This window comes from Caenorhabditis remanei, chromosome V (genome assembly GCF_010183535.1).
Source record: "Caenorhabditis remanei strain PX506 chromosome V, whole genome shotgun sequence".
Classification (NCBI taxonomy): Eukaryota; Metazoa; Nematoda; class Chromadorea; order Rhabditida; family Rhabditidae; genus Caenorhabditis; species Caenorhabditis remanei.
The window spans coordinates 16,519,804-16,545,758 of NC_071332.1; the positions used below are offsets into that span (position 1 = coordinate 16,519,804).

The 25,955-nt window shown below is 37.1% G+C and overlaps 6 protein-coding genes across 6 annotated transcripts; 2 read left to right on the forward strand and 4 right to left on the reverse strand.

Annotated features, from left to right (window-relative positions):
• Nucleotides 1-332: 332 nt before the first annotated feature.
• On the forward strand, nucleotides 333-2,486 carry GCK72_020590 (uncharacterized protein; the record flags this gene model as incomplete). The annotated part of the gene is made up of 8 exons (XM_003099350.2): nucleotides 333-584; nucleotides 627-762; nucleotides 818-1,027; nucleotides 1,078-1,211; nucleotides 1,254-1,346; nucleotides 1,395-1,580; nucleotides 1,623-2,000; nucleotides 2,046-2,486. The coding sequence occupies 8 exons, from the start codon at nucleotides 333-335 to the stop codon at nucleotides 2,484-2,486; spliced, it is 1,830 nt and encodes a 609-aa protein (XP_003099398.2).
• A 6,002-nt stretch (nucleotides 2,487-8,488) lies between these two features.
• GCK72_020591 (uncharacterized protein) lies at nucleotides 8,489-11,081 on the reverse strand (the record flags this gene model as incomplete). Its single annotated transcript, XM_053733668.1, has 12 exons — nucleotides 8,489-8,662; nucleotides 8,707-8,865; nucleotides 8,909-9,159; nucleotides 9,215-9,377; nucleotides 9,431-9,685; nucleotides 9,732-9,860; nucleotides 9,911-10,093; nucleotides 10,146-10,247; nucleotides 10,296-10,426; nucleotides 10,499-10,577; nucleotides 10,625-10,852; nucleotides 10,896-11,081. 12 exons carry the CDS (start codon nucleotides 11,079-11,081, stop codon nucleotides 8,489-8,491), a joined length of 2,040 nt encoding a protein of 679 aa, XP_053582581.1.
• A 132-nt stretch (nucleotides 11,082-11,213) lies between these two features.
• Nucleotides 11,214-14,236, reverse strand: GCK72_020592 (uncharacterized protein; the record flags this gene model as incomplete). The annotated part of the gene is made up of 10 exons (XM_053733669.1): nucleotides 11,214-11,387; nucleotides 11,431-11,589; nucleotides 11,637-11,887; nucleotides 11,935-12,355; nucleotides 12,404-12,508; nucleotides 12,556-12,738; nucleotides 12,792-12,893; nucleotides 12,938-13,180; nucleotides 13,237-13,464; nucleotides 13,946-14,236. 10 exons carry the CDS (start codon nucleotides 14,234-14,236, stop codon nucleotides 11,214-11,216), a joined length of 2,157 nt encoding a protein of 718 aa, XP_053582582.1.
• Nucleotides 14,237-14,537: 301 nt separating this feature from the next.
• GCK72_020593 (uncharacterized protein) lies at nucleotides 14,538-17,182 on the forward strand (the record flags this gene model as incomplete). Its single annotated transcript, XM_003091162.2, has 6 exons — nucleotides 14,538-14,776; nucleotides 14,824-14,975; nucleotides 15,030-15,231; nucleotides 15,277-15,679; nucleotides 15,912-16,478; nucleotides 16,688-17,182. 6 exons carry the CDS (start codon nucleotides 14,538-14,540, stop codon nucleotides 17,180-17,182), a joined length of 2,058 nt encoding a protein of 685 aa, XP_003091210.2.
• A 3,355-nt stretch (nucleotides 17,183-20,537) lies between these two features.
• Nucleotides 20,538-23,708, reverse strand: GCK72_020594 (uncharacterized protein; the record flags this gene model as incomplete). Its single annotated transcript, XM_053733670.1, has 4 exons — nucleotides 20,538-20,707; nucleotides 20,755-20,947; nucleotides 21,340-21,567; nucleotides 23,385-23,708. 4 exons carry the CDS (start codon nucleotides 23,706-23,708, stop codon nucleotides 20,538-20,540), a joined length of 915 nt encoding a protein of 304 aa, XP_053582583.1.
• Nucleotides 23,709-24,644: 936 nt separating this feature from the next.
• On the reverse strand, nucleotides 24,645-25,497 carry GCK72_020595 (uncharacterized protein; the record flags this gene model as incomplete). Its single annotated transcript, XM_003091157.2, has 5 exons — nucleotides 24,645-24,773; nucleotides 24,819-24,908; nucleotides 24,960-25,037; nucleotides 25,088-25,294; nucleotides 25,339-25,497. The coding sequence occupies 5 exons, from the start codon at nucleotides 25,495-25,497 to the stop codon at nucleotides 24,645-24,647; spliced, it is 663 nt and encodes a 220-aa protein (XP_003091205.2).
• Nucleotides 25,498-25,955: the final 458 nt, after the last annotated feature.

Below are 25,955 nucleotides of genomic sequence, written 5' to 3' on the forward strand. Positions count from 1 at the left end.
ATCGATAGCACATCTTTGAAAGGCGATTTTGTATTTGATAGGTCTTTGTAATTTCACCAATACCTGAAAATTGAAAACACAAGTACATTACAAAGACATGATTGTTTTAAAAGCCGTGACCACGCTGCCTGCATTTTTCAACTAAAACTAAAAATGTATAATTTCGAAATCTCTTTTTACACACCCACGTGAACCTTCTACCCTGATTCGGTTTTCGTTTTTTGTTTTGATTTTAACAATAAGTAAAATCAGTCCTTTTTCATTCTATCTAGCAGGTTGGTTAGTCTCTACAAACTTCTCTCCCTGAGATCAAACAACGTTTTCAGAAAAAAATGTCAGTTACAGACAAACTAACCGTATTGCATAACTTGTTAAAGATTCTCACATTTCTATCAATATGGATGTTTGCTCTATATGCCGCAGTCACTATGACGGGAAGCTCCGAGATTCAGAATCCATCAGTAGACACTCTTGAGATTCCAAAAACTACCACGCCTCCAGAACTTCCGAAACCAGAATTTCTTGTCGCCGAGCCCAGAAAAGTTTGCAAGTCACCAGAATGTATTCATTTAGCTCATCAGTTGGTTAGTTTTCTTCTTAGAATTTAAGCTACTCTAGATTTTCAGCACAACTGGCGAGACATCTCTGTGGATCCATGTGAAGACTTTTATAAGGCGGCGTGCGGGAAGTATAACGAGGACACGCTGGTTCAGGGGCCAAGATTGGTGAAGAAAACAAGAATTGTTCAGCAGCTTGTGAATGGTGATCCAATATTTCATTTTTCTCTAAATTAAATATCAATTAAATATAATTTCAGCATTTCTCAAAGAAAAGAAATCCATCAATTCTACTTCCAAGTCAGAGCAAGCGCTGAAAACGTTTTCCGACTTGTGTAAACAATGGGTTGTTCTGAAACATGCGGATCGTGTCAAGCAGCAAACGACGACCAGGAATGAGCTCCTTAAAAAAATTGGTTCAGTACCTGCATTTGATAAAAATTGGAAAGAATCCAATTTCGATTTGAATGGTGTCTTAATTTACTGGTAATCAGTTTTAAAAAAAACTATTCAATTTCAGAAATGCTATATAAAACTGCCTTGCTGGGAAAGCAGAATCTTGTATTTTTCTCAATGAAAATTGAAAATAGTAAACGAGCAGTTATTGAGAAGGATTATACTATACCAGAATTGCTTCTTGGTTATCAAAAAGAGGTAAGACAATTCTCAATTAAAAATCAATTAAAAGGAATTCAGGACGCATTGAAAAATTCTGGATTAAAACCGGAAGACCAAGTGATTGAAGAAGATTTTAAAAATGTGGAAAAGCTGAACAATGAATTGATGAAGGTGAGTTTTCTTTATTAGAATTACTATACAAACAACTATTTTATTCAGTTCAATGACCTTGCTGATCTAGAAGAAGTACCACTTTCACAACTTCAAACCTCCGTACCCAGCTTGAATTTCAAAAAAATATTGAAAGGACTATTTAATCAAAATCTCAAGAATGAGGTTTGGGATAATATAAAAAACAAGATCGCCGTTCCAAAATCTTCGTATTTTTTCAATAAGACTTATAATGTAAGTTTTCTAATTATCATCCTTAAAACATTTATTTTCCAGCTGGAAACAATTCTGAAATCCACACCAAAACGAGTTCTAGCCAATTACATAGGAATGCATTACCGTGTATGGGTGGAAGAAGTTACTGCGATCAACCCAAAGGAGAAATTTATCTGTGCAGAGAAAATAATTGAGAAACTGCCACTCGCCGCTCTTCGGGTATTCACCCGCTATCATTTTGACAAGGAGAACATTCAATTGGCCACTGAAATGGTTGAAGATATCGAACAAAGTTTCATAGAAACTATTCAGGGATCCACGTGGCTCCAGCAGTCCACCAAAACTACTGCAATTCAAAAAATCAAGTTAATGAAGAAAATAATTGGTTATACGAAGGAATTAGAAGTTCCAGGAGCGTTGGATAGCTTTTTAGAATCGGTATGTCTATAAATCAGCAAACCGATAACTACCAAAAAGTTCCAGCTTGATCTATCGAACGTCACATCTTATCTCGCTGTCAATATAGAAATCGATAGATTTCAAAACGAACAAAACTATAATCACATGGCTTCTCTACTCCCATTTGCACCGGATAAAATGTTGGTCGGGGCCAATGCCTTCTATGATCAACTCTCCAATGTACTAACTCTAAATGTCCCATTTATGGATGACCCATTCTTTGACTCAACATTTCCAAACTATGCGAAAATTGCCAGTATCGGAGAGGTAATCGGTCATGAAATTGGGCATGGATTTGATCCGAATGGAAGGAAACGTGATGAGAATGGAGAAAGGAAGGATTGGTGGACACCGGAAGATTCTGCAGAGTATGATAAAAGAGCTGAGTGTCTGATCAATCAATACAATGAGTATGATGATCCAACTTATGGAAGAAAGGCAAGAAAAAATTATATAAATGAGTGATGGCTAATATTTTAGTTAGACGGGTCCAGAACAATCAGTGAAATCGCAGCTGACCTGATTGGTATCAATGTATCATGGAGGACGTATAAAAAAGTGAATTTCTCAAATGAAAGCACTATTATTGGATTTGAGGACGAGAAAGCCGATAAATCATTCTTTCATCTGTCCGCCCTGGTACCATAAGATGCTCTAAATAACTCAATTATTAGTTCCCCTTTTTCAGAACTGGTGTAGTGCCAGAGATATCAAGCCTTTAAAGGAACAGCTGGCTAGAAATCATCCAACAAATAACTTTCGTGTGAATGGAGTGTTTGCGAATATGAAAGAATTTTCAGAAGCATTCAATTGCCCGGTTGGATCTCCCATGAATCCAGTGAAAAAATGTGAACTTTTTTGATGAATTTTCAAATATGAAGATTGGCACAATTTATGAGAAAATAATTTTGCTTTTGTAATATCCGGAAAAGCCGGCAAAGCGAATAAAAAAAGTTATAATCATGAAATAGTTCCGATTGTGGACAACTCAATTTGTCCGGTAATTTGCTTTTTTGTCATCACAACATTTAACATTTCTGAAACAAATTATACACGTCAGTTTTAACAACCACTATCTATCTCACTTCTCGCCGCAATTCTATACTCCGTAACAATAATTAAGAGAATAATTGAGTCCATTGATGGATAGACATTGAACAAACACATTGTCGCACCGCCCGTGAGACTCAATTTGATTTGAAAATATGGGAAATAGATAAAGATAAATAGAGGGGAGAATAGGAATATTGTGGGAGTTCTGATCTGAAAAAAAAAGAGATTGGAAACGTATTCTAGATATTAGGAATTTCATACCTGGAACAATAAAGTTTTGAATAATTGTCTATTGTGATGCTTCAGTGCAACAGAAAATGAGCTATTTTCTCTTCCATTTTTGAATGCATATTCCATCCACAATAAATCATTACTCCGTATTGAATGGTCATTATTGAGCTTATCAAAACTGAATTCGAAACATCCTTCCACCTAATCGAACCATCTTCTGGCTCGTAAGCTAGAAAGGTTAGCGCTGGAATTTCTTTGACTGAAACACTATATCGAATGAGCATTTCTTGTTCAAAATATTTGTCCGCAACGTTACCCATTTTCATCAGACTATAAGCTCCAATACACAAAATCCCTCCGAAGACTATGCAATAAACAGCCCAGATAAGAGATTTACAGCCACGGAAGTATGTCAGGTGAATGAGACTGTAAAAAGTTTTATTAAGAGAAGTCCAAACTTGAAAAGTACCTAAACAACGACCAATATCAATGAATAAATTGTACAGCTAACAGAGATATAGTCACAGAGTAGACTCCAGCATACATTGCTAGAATTATTGTAAGCTTGTTATTATTTTTGATTGGCAACTCACATAAAATAACTGTCATAATCGCTTTGCTCAGGCCGAATGGTGTAGATAAAGAAAAAAAACAAAACCATAAATATAAAAGTGAAGATTCGGATGGAAAACTGCTTCCAAGCATGCGAAACAAATGCCGATTGTAATAAAAGTCATTATAAGGGATTTGTACGTTCCGAGTATTTTTCAAACACCAAAAAGTGTCAAAAATATTACAATAATTCCGAAAAAAAGAACTGATTATGAAGGCAAACGTTCGAACTGTTTGAGCTATAGAATTTAGGTGAAGAAAGCTTGTGGATAATTCTCATTATTGTATCTTAAATACAAGTTTTTTAAAGGGAGGAACTATATGAACGACAGTTGGAGTCATCCTATGGTACACCCCTCCTAGCCATGGAGCAAAGGGAGCAGAACCATGGAATCTTAGAGATCTTCAGAAACTTGTTGGATTTCTTAGTGTCCATTGGGATGGCAGGTTGTTGAGCCTTGGCATCGGCTGGAAGTGCTGGAAGTGTCATGACAGCAGAAGAATTGCGACGTTTTTGTGAAAATCGCATAAGCTGGCTGAGTAGAAATGAAACGCCAGCTATTTTTTGTGTTGAACTAGCGAACTAGTTATATAATTTTCTTTTCGAAATAGATAAACTCATATACATGATTATTTGAAAATATTCGTGTGATGAATATCAAAAATACATAAAACATACATACAAACAACTGTATCACTTCTAGTTATCAATTTTGTAGTGACTCGTTTCATAGGGCATTTTTCTAAAGTCTTTACTGTTTTTCGAAAAAGTTTAGTATTTTCCTGAGGGTAGCTGTCATCCAACAAATATTTTTCGTGTGAATGTAGTGTTGGCGAATATGAAAGTTTTTTCTGGAGCATTTAATTGTACGGTTGAAGCACAGTGAAAAAGTGTGAACTTTTTTGATGTATTTTCATTAATAAAGATTGACTTAATTTATTAGACAATTATTTTTATTGTGGTAATTTCCGGAAAAACGGCAAATCAAATGAAAAAATTCAAATTACAAAATAGTTCTGATTGTGGGCAACTCAATTTGTCCAGTAGTTTGAGAAGTGTTACTGTTCTTTGCTCTGAACACTGCTCTAGAATGTCTCATCACGGAATTCAACATTTCTGAAACAAATTGTACATGTAAATTATTGACAACCCTATATCTACCCCACTTTTTGCAGCAATTCTATACTCCGTGACAATAATTAGTATAATTATTGAGTCCATTGCTGGATACATATTGAATAAACTCATTATCGCACCGGCAGGGATACTGAATTCTATTTGAAAAAATGGAAGATAGATAACAAAAATCAGAGGTGAGAATAGGAATATTGTGGGAGTGCTGATCTGGAAAAAAAGAGATTGGAAACGTATTCTAGATATAAGGAGTTTCATGCCTGGAACACTAAAGTTTTGAATAGTTGTCTATTATGATGCTTCAGTGCAACAGAAAAATGAGCAATTTTCTCTTCCATTTTCGAGTGCATATTCCAACCACAAAAAACTATTACTCCGTATTGAAAGGACAAAATTGAGTTCATCAAAACTGAATACGAAACATTTTTCCACCTAATTGAACCATCTTTTGGCTCGTAAACTAGAAAGGTTTTCACAGGAATTTCTTTGATTGAAACACTATATCGAATGAGCATTTCTTTTTCAAAATATTTTTCTGTAACGTCATCCATTTCCAGTAAATCATAAGCTCCAATCCACCAAATCCCTCCGAAGAATATGCAATAAACAACCCAAATAAGAGATTTGCAGCCACGGAAGTATCTCAAGTGATTTAGACTGTAACATATTTTATTAAGGGAAGTTTGAATTCAAGGAGTACTTGAACAACGCCCAATACCGATAAATAAACTGTACTGCTAACAGAGATATGGTCATAGAGTAGACTCCAGTATACATTGCTAGAATTATCGTCAAATGATTTTTTTAATTGGCAACTCACATATAATAACTTTCAAAGTGTCTTTGTTCAGACTGAATGGCAAATACAAAGAGAAATAAACCATTCCATTATTATAGAAATGAAGGTTCGGATGGAAAACTGCTTCAAAGCATGCAAAACCAATACCGACTGTAGTAAAAGTCACTATAAGGTATTTGTATGTTCCGAATATTTTCCGAACCCCAAAAAGGGTCAAAAATATCACAATGAGTCCAAAACATGAACTGATTAAAAAGGCAAACGTTCCAACTGTTTGAGCTATAGAATTTAGGTGAAGAAAGCTTGTGGGCATTTTGAAAAGTGGATAAAGTTAATTTTCACTAATGTATTTATAGCACAGGGTTTTTTAATTTCCAGAGAAAGAAAGACAAAGAAAGACAATTTTTGTGTAAGCAAAGATAATGAAATGAGCTACACTATGAGTATTTTGAGAATCGGAAATGTATAGTATTTCCTGTTTTGACTTAAAGGGAGAAAACTATAGGAACGACAGTTGGAGTCATCCTATGGTACACCCCTCCTAGCCAGGGAGCAGAGGGAGAAGAACCAGGGAATCTTAGATATCTTCAGGAACTTGTTGGTTTTCTTACATGAGAATGACCCGGAGTGTCCCATCTGAAATCTTCCCATATTTTGTACACAAGTAGTGTCTGGCGTAACTAAAAAAATCCAAAATTATAGTGGCGCTCTCTGAGGTTTAGGAGAGTTACACAACTTTTTTGGAAAATTTTGAAAATTTCGATGTGTCCATTTTGAGAACTCGCAACTTTTTGAGTTTTTTGAACTACCGTAATGGTTTTAGGCTCATTCGATAGCCAATAACACGGACTTCAAATACTTCTCTATATGCAATGACCAAAAAATATAACCTGCTGAACTGGAGTTGAAAGTGTGAAAAACTAGGCAGTGTGAGGTTACGATAAATGCCAAATTTCGACAATCGGGGAACTGGGGACTACCTCCTGCGTACTCCTTACTCCGAGTTATGTCTGTATATGTGTTCAAATATAGGTCGAGCCTTTAAGTTACGGGAGTTATTTTAGATTTTTTTGAAAATTTTCAGTTTTTCCCTGTTCAGCTTTTCCTTTTCCACAATTTTCATCAAGAAAATATAAAAAACAAAATATGGGAAGATTTCAGGTAAGACACTCCGGGTCATTCCCATGTTAGTGTACATTGGGATGGCATGTTGTTGAGCCTTGGCTTCGGCTGGAAGTACTGGAAGTGTCCTGACAACAATAGAAAGACCCAGTGATTGCGACGATTTGTGAAGATCACATAAGTTGGCTGAGTAGAAATGAAATGCCAGCTATTTTTTGTGTTGAACTAGCGAACTAGTTATATAATTTTCTTTTCAAATTAGATAAACTCATATACATGATTATTTGAAAATATTCGTGTGATGAATATCAAAAATACATAAAACATACATACAAATCACTGTATCACTTCTAGTTACATCATCAATTTTGTAGTGACTCAATTCATAGGGCATTTTTCTAAAGTCTTTACTGTTTTTCGAAAAAGTTTAGTATTTTCCTGAGGGTAGCTATCATCCAACAACTATTTTTCGTGTGAATGTAGTGTTGGCAAATATGAAAGTGTTTTCTGGATTATTTAATTGTACGGTTGGATCACAGTGAAGAAGTGTGAAGTTTTTTGATGAATATCCATAAATGAAGACACAATTTATGAGAAAAATATTTTATTATGGTAGTTTCCAGAACACCCGCCGAAGCAAATGGAAAAATTCAAATTAAAAAATAGTTCTCAGCTTGATTTCTCGGCAGTTTGAGAGTTGCTGATATTCTTTGCGCATAACGCTGTTGTAGATTTTCTCATCACAACGTTTAACATTTTTGAAACGAATTATATATACATGTCAATATTCACAACTACAATCGATCCCACTTCTCGCAGCAATTCTATATTCCGTTACAATAATTAATAGAATAATTGAGTCCTTTGCTGGACACATATTGAACAAACTAATTATCGCACCGCCAGGGAGACTCAATTTGATTTGAAAAAATGGATGATAGATAATGAGAATCAGAGGGAAAAATAGGAATATTGTGGGAGTTCTGATCTGGAAAAAAAGAGGTTGCAAACGTATTCTAGATATTAGGAATTTCAGACCTGGAACACTAAAGTTCTGAATAATTGTCAATGATGACGCTTCAGTGTAACAGAAAAATGAGCAATTTTCTCTTCCATTTTCGAGTGCATATTCCAACCACAAAAAATTATAACTCCGTATTGAAAGGACATAATTGAGTTCATCAAAACTGAATACAAAACATTCTTCCACTTAATCGAGCCATCATCTTCTGCCTCGTAAACTAAAAAGGTTTCCACTGGAATTTTTTTGACTGAGACACTTCTTGTTCGAAATATTTTTCTGTAACGTCATCCATTTCCAATAGATTATATGCTCCCATCCAGCAAACATATTTTTTGATTTCCGGAGAAATAAAAACGAAGAAAGATGTGGGCGAAAATAATGAACTGGGCTAGACTGTGTGCATTTGAGCAAACGGAAATGTATAGTATCTCCTGTTCTGACTCCTTTATTTCTGTCATTATAATTATATTGTATTCTACTAATCGAGTAATTCAGAAAAGATCACACTTCTTCTCCGGATTCATTGGAGATCCAACTGGACAGTTAAATGCTTTCGCAAACTGTTTAAAATTCGAGAAGATTCCATTTACACGGAAAATATGAGATGGATGGGGTTCTGTAAGCCTTTCAGCCAATGGCATCGTTTCTTTGCCACTGCACCAGTTCTGAAAACGTAATTTTCATAATTTGTTTTGATCTAGATAGGTACCAAAGCAGTAAGATGGAAAAATAATTTGTCGGGGTTTTCATCCTCGAAGCCAAAAATGCTGGGCTCTTTCGACAAGTCCACTTTCTTAAAGTTTCTCCATGACAGATCGAGTCCAATGACATCTGCAGCAATTTCACCAATTGTTACGTTTCCATTCAACTGAAAGTGTATCTTTTACACAAATCCGTTTCTTATAACAAACATTTCTTCTATACACAGGGTCATCATACTCGTTAAACTTATCTATTAAACACTGTGCTCTTCTATCATACTCTGCAGAATCTTCCGGTGTCCACCAATCTTTTTTAAACCCATTCTCATCAAAACCTCTGCCCGTCGGATCAAAACCATGCCCTATTTCATGGCCTATCAACTGACCAATACTTGCTATTTTTGCATACTTCGGAAACGTGGAATCGATGAATGGATCATCTAGAATGCCAGGTGAAAGCACTGAAAAGAAAAAAAGAAACCTATTGTTACATTGATCTGAAAAATTAAAGTTTACACAACAAATTCTCTCCAGGCTTATAATATGCCCGAGCTCCAACAGTTCGGAAATCTGGATCCATCGGAAGCAATGAAGCGATGTAATCGAGTTGGTGCTGATAAGAGAACTGTGCGACTTTGGCTCGGATTGTGAAGTAGGAATCATTTTCAGAGAGATTTAGCTGGAAAAAAATAACAGGGCGTGAGAAACACTTGAGAATCCCATTTTACTAACCGATTCAAAAAACTTATCCAACGCCCCGGGTGCCTCAAAAACTTTCGGGTACCCAACTACTTTCCTCATCATCTCCACCTTCTTCTTAGCTCGCTGTTTTGTTGAGTCTTGGAGCCAGGTGGATTCCTCGAATACTTCCAGAAAGCTCTTCTTTATATCCTCAACCATGTTTGATGCTATTTCGAGATTCCCCTTCTCAAAATAGTTTCTTACGAAAATTCGAATAGAAGGTAGAGGGAACCAGTAGACGACTTTCTGGAATTTTATTGAAAAATCTACAACGGATTAAAAAAAGTTTTACCAGTGCGCATTCGTTGAACTTCACGTTGGTGGTTTGTGGAAATTGTGGCTCAGACAGGGATAAGATGAAACGAAAAATCAGATAATTGGCAATAGTCCTTTTTGGAGTTTTCGTTAGAATTGTATCAATCTGAGAATTGGAAAATTAAAGATTGGATAATTAACATCGTTAACACAAACATTTCTTGTCTTGTTGAAAAAATAGGAAGACACTTTGACGAAAGTCTTATTCCTAATCGATTCCCAATTTTCTCTTGATCTTTTTGGATTCATATAACTTCTAATGATTTTCTCGAAATCCACGTTTGAAATGTTTTGTTGGAGTTCGGACAGAGGGAGATAGTTCAATGGAGAACTTTTAATCTGAAACTTTAAAATATGTTTAAGTTTAAAATGTAATAATGGGCGGACTCACTTCAGCTAACTCCTTATCAAAATTCAGAATGTTCTTGACATCAGTTTGAATCGATTGTGGGTCTGGCTTAATTCCATTGACTGTGAGAATACTTACAAGAAACTGAAAGTTCTTAGAAACTTTAAAAAATATCTATCTAGAATAATGTACTTTTTCAATGTCTACTGGAGAAATAGTTAATCGAGAACTATCCTGGTCAATAATTAAAAAATTAGACATTGTTTTCACGCTGAAAATTCCGAAATACTTGAATCCAAGCGAAGCCATATTTGACAGCAACTCTGAAGAAAGTGTTTAGAAGAATCTGAAGAAAATATTACCATTCAAGTCAAAATCTGATGTCTTCCAGTCACTATCAACTATAGGCCATCTCCCAATGCGGTTAATCATTTGAAGCATTTCTTTGCTATTATTCATACGAACTTCGGTAGCCTGCAAAAAAATCATTTCGTAGTTATGTATATGGTTTTTCTTCGAACATTCAGAAACTTCTGCTCCTCGCATTTTCTATAAAACAACGTCATAGCATTTTCAGATTTAGAACTCGATGGGAGATTTTTATGGAGAAAATCTTGAACGAGTTGAACCACTATGTAGAGTTTCTTATTTAGTCTTCCTCCCTCCGCCAAAGATTCTTCTGTGTACTTCCCGCACGCCGCCCTATAAAAATCTTGACATGGGTCCACAGATATATCTCTCCAGTTGTGCTGAAAATTTGATATTTGAATTAAAAAGCCACAAAAGTGATACCAAGTGATGAGCCAACGTGATACATTCCGGTGACTTGCAGACATCATTATATAGCTTCACAGGTGGAAATGATGGTCTAGAAGATTCCTCATCGGAATCTTTCAAGACTAAAAGTACGGTGTAGAGAGCGAATAGCAAGAGAAGAATGATTGCGAGGGTCTTCATGGAGCTGTCTTTTCCAAACATTTTCTGGAAGCCAGATGAATGAAAATCGATAATTAATCAATAATGATTTAACGACCCTTAGAGATTAGGGATAACCAGAACACAGTTACGGGGGCAGCGGGTCATTATTACAATTTTAATTATTTTTTTATTTTAAAAGAGTTCACACTTCTTCTCCGGATTCATCGGTGATCCAACTGGACAATTGAATGTTTCCGCGAAGGATTTCATATTCGAGAAGATTCCATTTATACGAAAACTCTCTGTTGGATGAACAAATTTCAGTTGGTCCTCCAAATCATACTCAGCACCAGTGCCGCACCAATTCTGAAAGAAAAAACAATTGATGTTTCTAAAATTTGGTTTTTACCAATGCTTTCAATTGATAGAACAGTTTATCCAGACTGTAGTTTTCGAATCCAATTATACTTGGCTCCGCGGACATATCTAAGCTCTTGTAGGTTTTCCAGGCAACGTCGACACCAATTAAGTCAGCTACTATTTCGCCGATGGTGATTGATCCGTTTAACTGAAACAACTTAATTAGCGGAACTCCTGATAAAACATATTTTTCACGTTTTTCCCAAAATCTGGATCATCAAATTCGTCATACTGGTCTATCAAGCACTGTGCTCTTCTATCATACTCTGCAGAATCTTCTGGTGTCCACCAATCGTTTTCCTTCCCATTCTCATCACGTTTCCTTCCATTCGGATCAAAACCATGTCCTATTTCATGACCAATTATTGCACCGACACCAGCGATTTGTGCATATTTTGGATAGGTCGAATCGAAGAACGGGTCATCCAGCAGAGCAATATTGATACCTATGGAATTTACATGCGTGACTTTAAGATTGAAAAAAAAGTATTACCTAACCAATTTCTAGACCGAAGATGGAATGCGTTGGCCGCCAAATTTTTAGATTCTCTCATTATTAATAACGAAGCCATTGGAGTGAGCTTCAGGGTTAGTTGCGTATTAAACTTAAAGTTCTTGAGATCCAGTTGAAAATAGGAGTCGCTGGTAGAAAAGTTTAACGATTCATACATCTTATCTAGAGCTCCAGGAGCATCATACTCCTCCGGATAGCCAATTATTTTCTTCATCATCTCCACTTTTCGAATCGCATTCTTCTTAGTTTCAGGGTGTAACCAAGTAGAATTCTCAAATGTGTTGATGAGATGTCCTTTAATGTTGTCTACTAATTCTGAAGCGATTTGAAGGTTTTCTCTATCAAAATAGTGTTGAACGAGCACACGGAGGGCGGGAAACGAAAAATCGTTGAGAACTTCCTAAAACAGAAAATTATAGATATAAGTGAGCAAAGAAACTTTCAGAACCTTCAAACAATCAGTGTTCTTATGCATGTTTAATATTCTGACGAAATTGAACATGATATAATTGGCGATCGTTCTCTTGGGCGTAGATTTCAGAATTGTCTCCAGCTGTAACAATCAAAAATATTTTTTAGATTTATTGGAAATAAACTTACATTTTTAGTTTGATTGAAAAACAACGGAATCTTTGAGACCATTACATTTTCCTTTACTTTACTCCACGTCTCATCATCTTTACTGGAATTTATGAAGTGTCTGATGATTCTTTCGAAGTCAATACTCGGAACGGCTGCTTGGAGATCGGATAGACTAGCCTCACCATCAGCTTCGGAGGATAACTGAATAGAGATTTTAAATTTTAAAATGTTTTTTGAAAATTCAAGTTGCTCACGTTAGAAATATCCTTCTCGAGTTCGTCAACAAGTTTCAGGTCGTCTTCTAGCAGTTGCTCATCTGGAACAATACCGCTGAGTGTCAGAACGGCTTTAAAGTCCTGAAAAGTATTTGATATCACGAATGACTCATTTCAGACAATACCGTTACAGTTAGCTTTTCAACCTTCTCCATTGAAATTGTCGCCACGCTTACAGTATAATTTTCCGCACTATTCAAGAAGAAGAAAGTTAAAAATGGAAATCCGTAATTAGCCAATCCCGTGAACGCATCATTCAAGTCTAGCTCAGAATCATCCCAGTTTTCATCGAGATATGGCCATGATCCAATCTCTCGGAAAATTGAGATCACTTCTCTCCATTTCTCAATCACGAGTTTTCGATAGGTCTGTAATTCATAGAATTCATTCATAAAATTTAGAAGAAACTTTCGGTCAAAATTACCTTGGGATTATAATAATCTTTGCATTTCCGATAAAACAACTTCATTGAATTTTCAGATATCGAATTGGAAGTCTCGTTTTTCGCAAGAAATTTGTTGAGCATACTGTTCATCAGTTTGTCTTTTCTTTCAAGTCGTGAGGAAGACGGCAAGCTGTGCTCGTTGAACTTTCCACATGAGTATTCATAGAAATCTTCACAAGGGTCTACTGAGGGGTTTTTCCAGTTATGCTGAAATTGAGTCATTGTTAAAAGAATAAGAGTATGAAGGATACTTGCGAACCGGCCGAGCGTATAACTAACTCAAATCGCAATCTTATGAGTTGTAAAACATACCAAAATGCAAATCATCGCAAGTTCTACAGTACCGCTCAAAAATATATTACGTTTTGCCTTTTTCAGTTAAAAACGCTTAACTTGACTCCCTAGCAAGTTACGTATCGACAAAGTAATTTCTCTCTTAATCGTTCTATTTCAGTGCGAAATAGAGTGCTTTTTGTGCTGTCCCCTTAAAATGATCATAATTCTCTAGTGAGCGTCCGTACTAAAAAGTTGTCAACTACAAAAATGAAGCTCTACCTTTGTTCTGTATGTTTTTTACATAATTTACTTTGTAGGACAATCAGTGATACCGTAACACCCTTTCAAAATTGGTCATTTTCAACTGAAAAAGGCCAAATTCTATATCTTACTGTACAATACTGTAACTTACCAATTGATGAGCCAAAGCAATACATTCCGGTGACTCACAGACATTTCTAGGTTTTCGCGTAGTTTCTTCCGTCTTGGTGGCACTTGTCGGAACCTTCTGAGTGGTACTTGCTTTTATGGGCGGCCTCGAAGTGACAGGAGTCTCCGACTTCCAAGGTTTTGCTGGGACGAGTACAATTGGATTATCACGACCAGTCATCATAAGAATAAACGCAGTGATTAGTGCCATCACAACGATAATAAGACAGGAAAGACCAGTCGTGAGAGAGCTTGGTGGTTTCTTGCCGGGCATTCTTCTCGATTCTTCCCTTGGAGTGTCGAAAAGACAAACTGATTGTCCAACAATTTTTCTTCGTAGGTAACCGGGTGACCCCTTACACAGGTCTGTGGGCTAATGTCCACAACATTTCTTTTTTCATCTGACGTTATTTTTTCATAAAAGAAGTTATCAAAACCAGACACTTTCTTATCTTCCTTATCTCCATGTGAGACACTTAGCCGCGTAAATGAGGTTATCATAAACTGGTAACGCTTACCAATGAACTTTCTGATCGAAGAGAAAGTTTTCACTTATTTTGTTTTATTACTTTGATATGATTATTCTATACTATTTATTCTTTTTTTCGATTCTTTTTCAATATTCCCACTCTATCCCTAAATCAAATATTGATGTCACTAAACATGCACTATCAAAAGATGAAGTTCTCAAATCCCCAAACTATAAGAACAAAGCGTTCCACGTGGAAATATCCACAGAGTCCGGAGAAGAGCTCTTGGAGCATTGGAGCACACAGGGGTTCAGTGGTGTGATAGCAGCAATTGCTACAAGGAGGTAAGCTGGGGCGCGTTTACATCATTCACTAAAAGCTAAGCTTCCAGACTACCTCTTGTAGAGAAGTATCATCACGCGACTCATCAAAAATGTGCATCTGAAGCTAAAACTATTTCGGAGCACGCCAGGTGTCTGCTGGAACTCGAGAAGGATGCACATGCGAATTTGTTACGGAGACGAAGAAAGTATTGGGATAGAAGTGAGTTTTGACTTCCAGAAAGAAAAAAAGTATAATAGTTTAGAATTTTTTTAGAATTGAGACGGAAACTTCGAGACAAGAAGATTCTATTCAAAAGACACAAAAAGAAAAGGCTAAGGGTGAAAAGAGAAATTAGGGTTCAAAGTCGATCGTCTTATAATCTAAAGTCTGGAAATGAAATGTCCCCCCTTGGAGTGCTTGCGAAACATTTATCTCACACATTACGGCTGATAAAAAACAAACGAACCACTTCAAAGTAAGTTTTATTCTTATTCGGCGCCAAAAAATAATGCATTTCCAGATGGGAAGACACCATAACTCGAATATCTGAAAAAGCGCAAAAGATAAAAGAACGGAAAGAAATGCAACGTCTATTGGAGAAACGGATGAATGTTTTTACGGAGAACGGAGAAAACTTTGAGCAACTGATATCTCCAAAAGACAACGACGCCAAAGAACTTATTGATCTTGAAAAATATATTGATGACGATGACCTCAAATCGATGGTTCGCAAAAAAGCAGGAAATCTAACGGAGCAGGATCGAATGATGTTGATTCCTATGAAACTTATCAGAGGGGCTGCTAAGTTGGGATTATCGATGACTGGCTATAACACAACGGATTTTGACAGGAAAGTGGTGAGGATTTTCAGTCCGAAGATGATGAGCGTGATTCCGACAAGTGATGAGACGAAGAAAGATGAGGTGAGCTAAAAGGAAGGCATGACTAATCATACTTGCAAACCGGGCCGACCATTCTAGCCCGGCCCGCGGCAGAAACAGCCATCCGGCCCGTAGTAGGTCATGGACATAGACTACATTTTGGTACATTTTTCCGCTCATAATATTGAGTTTTAAGCGAGTTACGCGCCGGCCCGTGTCGACCCGGTTTGCAAGTATGATTAGTCATGCTTATTTATAGTTTATATCTGTTTAGATCGACATTCTTTCCCCATCCCTCTTCTCCCTCCACCATGATGGATCTGAAATCGAGAAGGAGGTGTCATTACAAAACTTGCTAGGCTCTTTAACAGCTCATAAGGACACCTCTGATCTACTTGACTTTATAATTGAAGCTACTGGAGTGGATGAAGCCATGGAAAGAGTTGAGACCAAGATTGAGGAATCATTTCATTCAGAAAGGGGTCCGGAAGGCCAACCGTTGTACTTCACCAAAGAAAATGTTACCGCGCAGGAAGCAAGAAGGATAGAGATTTTTGAAGCATTAGACACAACTTATTCGGAAAACCAGCTGAAGGAGATGAACAGGACGGGATATACGATAATGGCTCACGAGCAGATGGATTTGGTTTATGGGAACAACTCGATAATGGAAAACCAGAAACTATTGAGAGAGGCTAAGCGAATGAGTAGACCGGAAATTGACAGGAGTGTTATGCAGACGATTGATGACTTGGCAAAAGAAAAAGTGAAGTTTGAGGCAAGAAGAAATGATATTGTATTGTCTCCGGTGACATTCACTAATTTCGTTTTTGATCCCAAGGTGAGTTGACACTTTTCTCTCATAATGTCTTACCTCGCCCGCAAGTTTTCTCTACGCAATGTTAAACATGTCTAACCCGTGTCCTCGGTAGTATAGTGGTGAGTATCCGCGTCTGTCACATGCGAGACCCGGGTTCAATTCCCGGCCGGGGAGAAACTTTTTGTTTATTATTCATTTTCAATTCAAACTATAAAATTAATAAATTTCAGTCTGTATCCCAACCAACTATCCTCTCACCAATCCTCGTTGTCTCCTTGATCGGATCCCCTGCAATTTATGGAGTGATGATTCTCTCCCCCTGGGTTATGGTACCAGTGATTCTCTCCCCTCGCATATTTTCTCCTGTAGTACTGAACCCTTTCGTTATGGTCCCTATCATTCTATCCCCTCTAGCCTTTAATCCATTTATACTATGTCCAGGAGTTCTGAACCCATTTGTCCTATCGCCTCTTGTTTTCTCACCATTCATTTTGTCGCCACAGGTTATGACCCCATTGATATTAAGCCCGTTCTGCATGGGACCCCTCGTGCTTAACCCGCTTGCACTGAACCCTTTGATACTGTCACCTTTTGTGTTATCCCCAATTATTTTGTCACCGCAATTCGTGTCAGCTGTCATACTGTCACCGTATGCTTTATCACCGTCATGGAAATCTGATGGAGCAATGGTAACGGTTTTTGCGTCGCCCAGTTGGTTGAGTTAGTTTTTAAAACTTTTGTAGATTATAATAAAATTGTATTCAATAACTTTAGAAGATACTCAAGAAATAACAAAAGATACCACAAAGATCCAAGCAATCCGACCAGCCACTTCTTTCGCCTGGTTTCCGTGTCGTTTTTATTTTATTTATTTATTTAAAATACGTACGTGAGAGTACGTGGCAAAGTCAATAGGGGGGGGGGGGAACTTGAAATGAAATAGAGGGAGAATAGTGAACACGTGGAAGGAAAATGAATTGTTAGTGTTATTGGATGGGCGAATACTTATTCATGTCAGTTGTACCGTAATACTGGAGAAAGCTTAATGTTTTATAGAGCCGTAGGACTAACTATTTTACTGAGGACGCGGTGAGTGAAAAAATGCTCACGAATTTTAGATCTTGGAGTTTTCCAATGATAGAGGTGGCCTCGTCTGGTATTGTGAGATGAGAGTTGAAAATAATTGGTATAGTCAATATCTATTTTTCCTATTAATAATTTACCGAAGAAGAATTTATCGAATCCGGCTCGTCGGGAAGATAAAGATTGAAGTTGATAATTCACTAAACGTTGGTTTGCCTGGACGTACTTTGGGTCAGTTCTCAGTATTCTTTTACCACAGGTTCTAAAACTTTTGTAGATTATAATAAAATTGTATTCAATAACTTTAGAAGATACTCAAGAAATAACAAAAGATACAACAAAGATCCAAGCAATCCGACCAGCCACTTCTTTCGCCTGGTTTCCGTGTCGTATCGAATCGATAGTATGTGAAACAATTTTTTTGAGATGGAATTTAACACAAAATGAAAAACGTACCCTGCAGGCGGGTCCGGAGCTGGTTCAGACACGATTGGGGAGTCACTGTTGAGCAGAACAGCCCGGTAGCCAGGAGACGTTTTATTGGGTTCAGACATTTTCGACTACCAGATAAAGAAAGTTAGGAGAATGAGAATTGAACACGTGAACTTGTCAAATTCAACAAGGAAATTAGAGAAAGAAGAGAGTAAAAAGCCAGGGTTTAATTAAAACAGACATCAGTATCAACTTAGGTAAGTGCTTATCTGATAACAGAATTGGTGAAAGTTTTGAATTAAAAGACATCTTTCGTAAAGCAAAAACACAAAGTTTTCTATCGGCTAGAACTTCTTAGGAATGAGTTTCACGCTCTCTTTCTATAAAGTCACACGACTCCAGCGGTGCATGTCTCGAATATATATGGGAGCTACTGAAAAATTGTCAGGTATAAAAATGATGATCAACATGTTCATTATTCAAAATCATAAAAATACAAAAACAATTTATTTAAACAAAAGTAGAAAAAAAGAAAACATGAAAAAGGGAAGACTAGACAATCCCTCACGAGGTGGACGACGTAGGGATTATGATGTCCTCAATTACCAGAAAGACAGGCTCCAAGAAAACCACCACAAATTTCTACACAACACATACATAGTCCTTGACAACAAAACCTCAGACAATTTGCCACTTTATTACAAATCGATGAATCCTCCTTTTCTTCATGTTCCACATTTTTTGGGCTTCTGAAATGTCCAAAATTAAACCTCAAGTCATAACTAAGAACCTACTGATTCTCCACGGATTCTGGTGAGATTTGGGGTTGGAACGGGGGCTGGACAGTTATTATGTTGGCAGGGTCGGTGGTCATATTGAGTAAATGAAAATGAAGAGAAGTTATATGATGTCTGTTCAAATTTTAATCAACTCTCAATTTTTTTTACTTGATCTCTCTCTTCTCTTTTCCTAATCGCTGACCTTTTCTCTCAAAAAATACCATTCCTCTTCTTTTTCTTATTTCCCTGTTGACTTGACAAGTTCACGTGTTCAATTTTCTCTCCTTCTCCCATCTCTCCCAATTTTCTTTTTTTAGTATTCGAAAATGTCTGAACCCAATAAAACGTCTCCTGGCTACCCGGCTGTTCTGCTCAACAGCGATTCCCCAATCGTGTCTCAACCAGCTCCGGACCCTCCTGCAGGGTAAGATTTTCATTTCGTGTTAAAATAAATTCCAACTCAAAAAATTATTTCAGATACTACCGATTCAATACGACCCGGAAACCAGGCGAGAGAAGTGGCTGGTGGGATTGCTTCGAGTTTTGTCAAATCTGTGGTACATTTTTGAGTTGTTTCAGAACTTATTGAATAAACTTCTAATATAATGTACATATTTGGTGACAGTATGACACCTGACACGAATTGCGGCGACAAAATAATAGGGGATAACACAAAGGCACAGACAGTATCAAAGGGTTCCGCGCGAACGGGTTAAGCACAAGGGGTCCCATACAGAACGGGTCTCAGGAAATGGCCTCAGGGCGGACGGCGGAATACAAGGCTCAATTGGCGGTAAGTATTTTAGTTTTTACTATTTTTGGGTCTTGTTTTTTCCAATCTAAGGAGAAATTTGTCTTGCGAATTTCATTTTTTTGAATACTTTTTGATATCGTCCTAAAAAATAGTTATTCCGCCAAATCATCCGCTCATCTCTGTTATCTATATCTAGTAAATTGGTGAAAGTATTGGATTAAAACACATTTTTTGTGAAGATAACAACACAACAAAGTTGTCTATCGGCTATAATTCGCACTCAATTACTAGAAAAACAATCTCCCATAATCCTAATCCACATTTCTCCACAGGTCACGCAGAGCTCACAACAAGAACACCACAGACAAATTTTCTCGTCATCCGTTAGAATTGGCGGATCCTTTGTTTCATTATTTTCTTTATTTTCTTTATTTTCTACATTTCTAGGACTTCTGAAATTTCAAAAATTAAACCTCAAGTCATAACTAAGAACCTACTGATTATCCACGGATTCTGGTGAGGTCTGGGGTTGGAACGGCGGCTGAATAGTTATTAGATTGGCAGGATAGCCGTAGAAATTTTCACTGGTGTCGGTGTTGGGCATATTGGGTAAATGAAAATAGAAAAAAAAAGAGAACCACCGAGAACCAAAAATGAGAAAAAAGAACACATGAAGAGGGATGGCAAAAAGAAACCATAGGGAACCGGTTTTTGGTTGCTGACCAGAGTTAGTTTAGTACGAAAAGAAGAGACTATGGATAGTCGAGAAAAAATTAAAGTTTTCAAATAAATTTTACCTTATAACAAAACTATCAAAATTGAGACCTCTATCCTCACACCAACCTACTCAGTCCGGTCACTACAGCACACTCTTCTCTACGCCTCTTGTCCTTTTGTGTTTCGCCGCTTCCGTAGCGCAGTAGGCAGCGCGTCAGTCTCATAATCTGAAGGTCGTGAGTTCGAGCCTCACCGGGAGCAAGCTTTTTTTGGAATTTTTTTTTGAAAAAAAATATACAAAAAAAAATAAAAAATTCAAAGCATATGAGTTGTCGTATGGGTCTGCGTAGTCGGGTGAGGTGACCATTTGGCAATCGCCGCCACGTTTACTTGAACCAAACTCGGCATTTCCTCATTTTTCTTCAACAATCCACAACACAAAAACCATCTTATCACGGAAAGCAAGAAATGCACAAATCGAATTACTGAAACTGAAAGTAACAGTAACTATACTTCATCGAATTTCTCTAACATTGACTATTACATGATTTGGCGGCTTTGGTGCTGATCGGGGTGCAGATAGCGAAGACAATAATTGTGATGACTCCTTGGTGGACCAGGCAGAAGATTGCAGTATAGATAGCAACATTGGATAGTCTACTAAAAAGCGCCAGGATTGCACATGTGACAGCTGGCAGGAATAGGAATACGGTATGGGTGAAGACCTGGAAAAATAAGAATAAAATATATTTTTAAAAATATCTGATCCCCACTTTTCTTTTTATATCTTTTCTGACCAAACTGACTCATGTTAATGTCTCAATAATAGCATTACTATTTTGATCTACTTAATCCAATAATTATTGGTCTGCTAATGCAAAAATATTTTCTCCACTTTCGAAGATCATTGAGTTTCCGTTTCCCAGGTCAAAAGTTCTCACGGTCGGACTAACAAAACACTCGGGTTCGGTCGGCTGACCACTATACTACAATTTTTCTGATTGAGGAGGTGGAAGGTCAGGAACTTATTAACATGAAATTTGATTTGATTTTTTTTGACATGCTTCATTTTGAGGGTGGGCTCCAAAGAGCAAATGTCACGTAGGCATTAACAAACCTGAATAACGAAACTTTGCATCAACATCTTCTGTGTCCTCAAGGTTTTTATCGAAGCACCGGAACTTTTTGTGCTGAGAACTATTAAACTAGCAATACCCATAAATACCATAATAAAGAAAAGAAGTCCCAAGCCGAAGGCAGCTAGAGCGTTTGGTAAAATAGTTTGCCACATGGATAAGTCCACGATAGCGAAATCCGGACAGAATATTATTCGGCTATTGTATTTCTGAAAAAAAAACACCTTTTTTTGAAGAAGAAATTGATATGACTGGAAATCTGGACTTTAAACCCAGAACCTGGACAAATGCACCCACCAAAAAAGCATTTGTCTTAATCTGGACCACAAATGGAGTTGACAAAAACACCAGAAGAATGCTCGACCCACACCCGAGCGAAATAAAAATAGAGAGTACAAAAACTACAGTACTCGAGTGTATCAATGAGCGGTATCTGTTCAAGACCATCATCCGTGAGATAGTGTAGAGCCGGGCGTAGAAAAGATGAACCATGGAGAGGAGGAGGACTGAAATTATTTTTGATTTGAGTTCTTTGGAGCGCACTTGCTATTTCTAAAATACAATTCGTTCGATCTTTCCCTCTAACATCATACTTCATGTTACCTTGTTATTATATTAAAACATATATCGCCGTTCATTTTTTCTCCCAATTCAGTTTGCAAACATTTTGATTAAATTCTGCTATCAAATCATTATTTAACTTCCTAGTTACCCAATATATTGTCTGATTATAATGGGTTTTTTTCAGTCTGAACATTTTTTTGCAGCCTGGAAATATTTATTACCTTCCGAGAACCATGTGGACTTCTGAACCCCCCGGGAAAACAACGAAACTACAATCTGATGTTACGAGAGTAATCTAATTTGCAACATGCACGTATTTTTGGGAATTTGATTAAAAAATAAAAAATTGGGAGAGGGAAAAAATGAGAAATGTGTGTCAATCAAAGAGAGAGAGAGTTCAAATGGGACCAAACGGAAATGAAGGTGGAACGGAGGTCACGAAATGTTTTAGGTGATTAGGAAAAAGTTATTTTTGAAAACCCACATCATAGATACAGTACCGTGCAGTAAGATATACAATTTGGCCTTTTTCAGTTGAAAATGACCAACTTTGAGAGGGTGTTACGGTATCACTGATTGTCCCACAAAGTAAATTATGTATAAACCATACAGAACAAAGGTAGAGCTTCATTTTTGTAATTGACAACTTTTTTGTACGGACACTCCCTAGAGAGTTATGGTCATTTTGAGGGGACAGCTCAAAAATCACTTTATTTTGCACTGAAATGGGACGATTTGAGGGAGAAATTACTTTGTCGGTATGTAACTTGCTAGGGTGTACTTCTACAAAAAAGTTGTCAACTACAAAAATGAAGCTCATAAAATTTAACACATTTAATCTGTCTGAAATTTTTTGATAACTCTTTTTGCTTTTGAGATATGACAGTTTGAAATTTTGGTAAAAAAGGAAGAGAAGCAGAGAAGTCAGACGCTCTAGCTTCTCTGGCGCTCTCTCTCCTACTCTTATATTCTGTTTGTTGGTTTGAATATCCGAAGCCCACCTTTCAAAAACAGATTTTTCCTTTCTCCCCTATTATAACTGTTCAAAAATGATATGTTTTACCCTGACCCAATTTCTGGCGTCTGAAAATAACACTTTCATTCTAAGAACTGGAACAACAAGTCTGACCCTTATTATATGTTGTCATCTCATTGTCAGCGTGTGTGTTCCGTTCTTTGTTTTCACCTAACCCCTTTGTCTTTGATCTACGATTTATTCCACCTTTCAATATTCCACCCAATTTCCTTATAAAACTACATACTACTGTGAAAAAAATAAAGTTTGGCCAAGGATTTTCAAAAAAAATTTTCGCGCCCAAAACACTTTAGTGCATTTGTGAACTAAAGCGTTTTGGGCGCGAAAATTTTTTTTGAAAATCCTTGGCCAAACTTTATTTTTTTCACAGTACTACCCAATAATGTGACAAAAAACAAAAGCACACTCACCAAATACAACCCATACCCATACGATCCATAACTCGATTGCATTCAGGTCCCAACTCCGAACTACTCCACCGATTTGAAAACCAAACATGGGAAGATGGGCGACTGGTCGGTAGAAGATGCACACATAGATTTGATGAATTAAATTCCAGAAATGATGGTTAAGAATTGCTGCATGTTGATGAGAGAGTTTCAGAGACCCGTTCTGCTCGACTACGAAGAAAATGATATAAATGTAGAACCAAACGGACACAAATGGGGAGTACTCCATAATCCAATGGTATGGAATACTGTAGTCGATAGAGCAGTTGCCGGGCGACATGTCTATTGGGGTGGACGACATCTTATCAGATCTCTTATCAGAAATTGAAATACACAAAGTGACAAACAAAGTTCTCGGTTCAGGGAAATAGGGGGTGGGGCGGTCGAAAAAGTTGTTGGTGCCCCGCGTGCGGGTGGTGTCCAGAGAGGGGTGCTGAAAAGAATGAGGGAATGAATGAATATGATTTATTTTATTAGACGAAAAAAAGGACATGAGAGGAGAAAAAGTTGAGATTCAAAAAAGTTTTAAAAATAGAAACATTCTTTGAAAAACCAAGAGTCATTCTTTGAAAAAAAAACAGTATTTCGAAAAAAGAGGGTCTAGGGTCTAGGGTCTAGGGTCTAGGGTCTAGGGTAAACTTTTTTCCGGAGGTGAATAACCCCATTAAAGTCATTTTTAGAAGTTGATTTTCGCTTTATTTTGTTGTAAAAAACTCGAATTTTTGATTATGAAACAGAATTGAAATAAATTCTGAAAAATCATCAAAAATGTTCAGATTTTCAATAAAACATTGAAAAAAAAAGTCAAAAAAATTTCGTTCCTTTTTTGAAGCCGGGCCTTCGAAATGGGAAAATTCCAACATTACACAAAAGTTTCTGACAAGACATCAGAAATAACACTCCCTCATCTGTGATTTCACTTTGGGACCGTGTGAAAACAAGAGGACAACATTCCGAGCCACTCGGAGCAAGATAATTTATGATGTTGCTCTCGAACACGTGATGAAAAAACAAACTTTATTCAGAGAGCATAAAAGAAGAAGAATTATTTCGATTTTCGAAAGTTGAATTGATAAAAGATAAATGCATGCTTATTAGAGATCAATTATCGTCAGAAGATCAAAAAGTGAGCATAGGGGCGGGGTCTTGAAATTTAAGCAGTGTGCATGATAAGGAATGTGAAAAGTGAGGACACAAATATTATAAATGGCTAATAAGAAGTGTTAATTGGAGAATTCTAGGTGTTGATATTGTACCAGAAAAACCAATTCTCCGGATTCTCTTCCATGACCATTCCCTTCATCATATTGAGATAAGAATTGAATCCCATTACTTCCGGGATCGGGAGATTTTGCGACCAAAAAAGCTGAAACATTATAATTCAGGTTATTTTTCCCCTTTTAAAACTCACCCATTCTTTATAAAATGTTCCGTCTCTGCCTGGCCAAACATCATAGTTGGCATCCTGAATACTGGTGTAGAAGGGGATTTTTTGCTGAAACTGGAAATTATCAGTGAGATGATGTTCGGATTTTTTTTAAAAATTTCTCACCTCGATTTGCTTCTTCCTCTCCAATTGATCATAGACGTATCGATACTGAATGGACTGCATTTTTTGGAGAAAATCAGTCTGAAAAAAACTTTTTTTTAATTTGAATTTATAGAGCCTATAGAGCTCACCTGAATCAGATAGTGGAGGAAAGAGCGGGCCTCGCTGAAGTCAGGGAAAGTCTTCAGAGCTGGAATGTTGTGGGTCTTACAATTACAGCATGTGCGACGCTCAAAGCAGCTCAGCCCGATTTCAATCCAGTAATAACGACATGAAGTGTGACGGAAGACTAGAAACTTCTGGGTCGGCGGGTAAAACTCATCGATGTTGATTTCGGTCTGAATATCTAATTGGTTAAAGGTTAGAGCAAAGTGATTCTTACAGATTTTCCCTTCACAGCGTCTGGATTTGGTGGGGCGATTGGTGCGGTGAGCACATCGACATTGTCGAGATTGTTTATCGGTGAGCCAGGAGAATGCTCCGAAGTGGGCGATGATTTCAAGTCCGATGTTTCCTGTAGAATGAGCTCAGAAGAGCCCATGGTCCTGAAAAAGTTGAACTAAAAATTCATTGCTCAATATCTTATCGTTCGTTACAATAGAATAGAAAACTTGGAAAAATAAACAATTATGAGTAAAACAAGACAACACCGTATCCGAGAGAAGTGCCGGCCATCTGTAATCGGATAGCTATAGGCTCCGCCCACAATTAGGGAACATCTGGACAGACGGTGATGACACTGCGAGTATATTTCAACTGAGTCGATAACGAATCATACTGAGAAAAGTTTGAGAAACTAGGAAAAGAAACGGAGGAGAAGAAACAATAAACAGTAAAGAAAGGAGGCGAACGACACGAAAAATTTCACATTCAATTTTATGCACACTTTTTTTGGGAAATGCAAATAGACGAAAAGGTTTTTTTTTGTTTCAAAAAACTTACACGGAATGGGGAGGAAGTATAATTGTGACAGCTGGGTGTCCTGTATTCTTCCAAGAT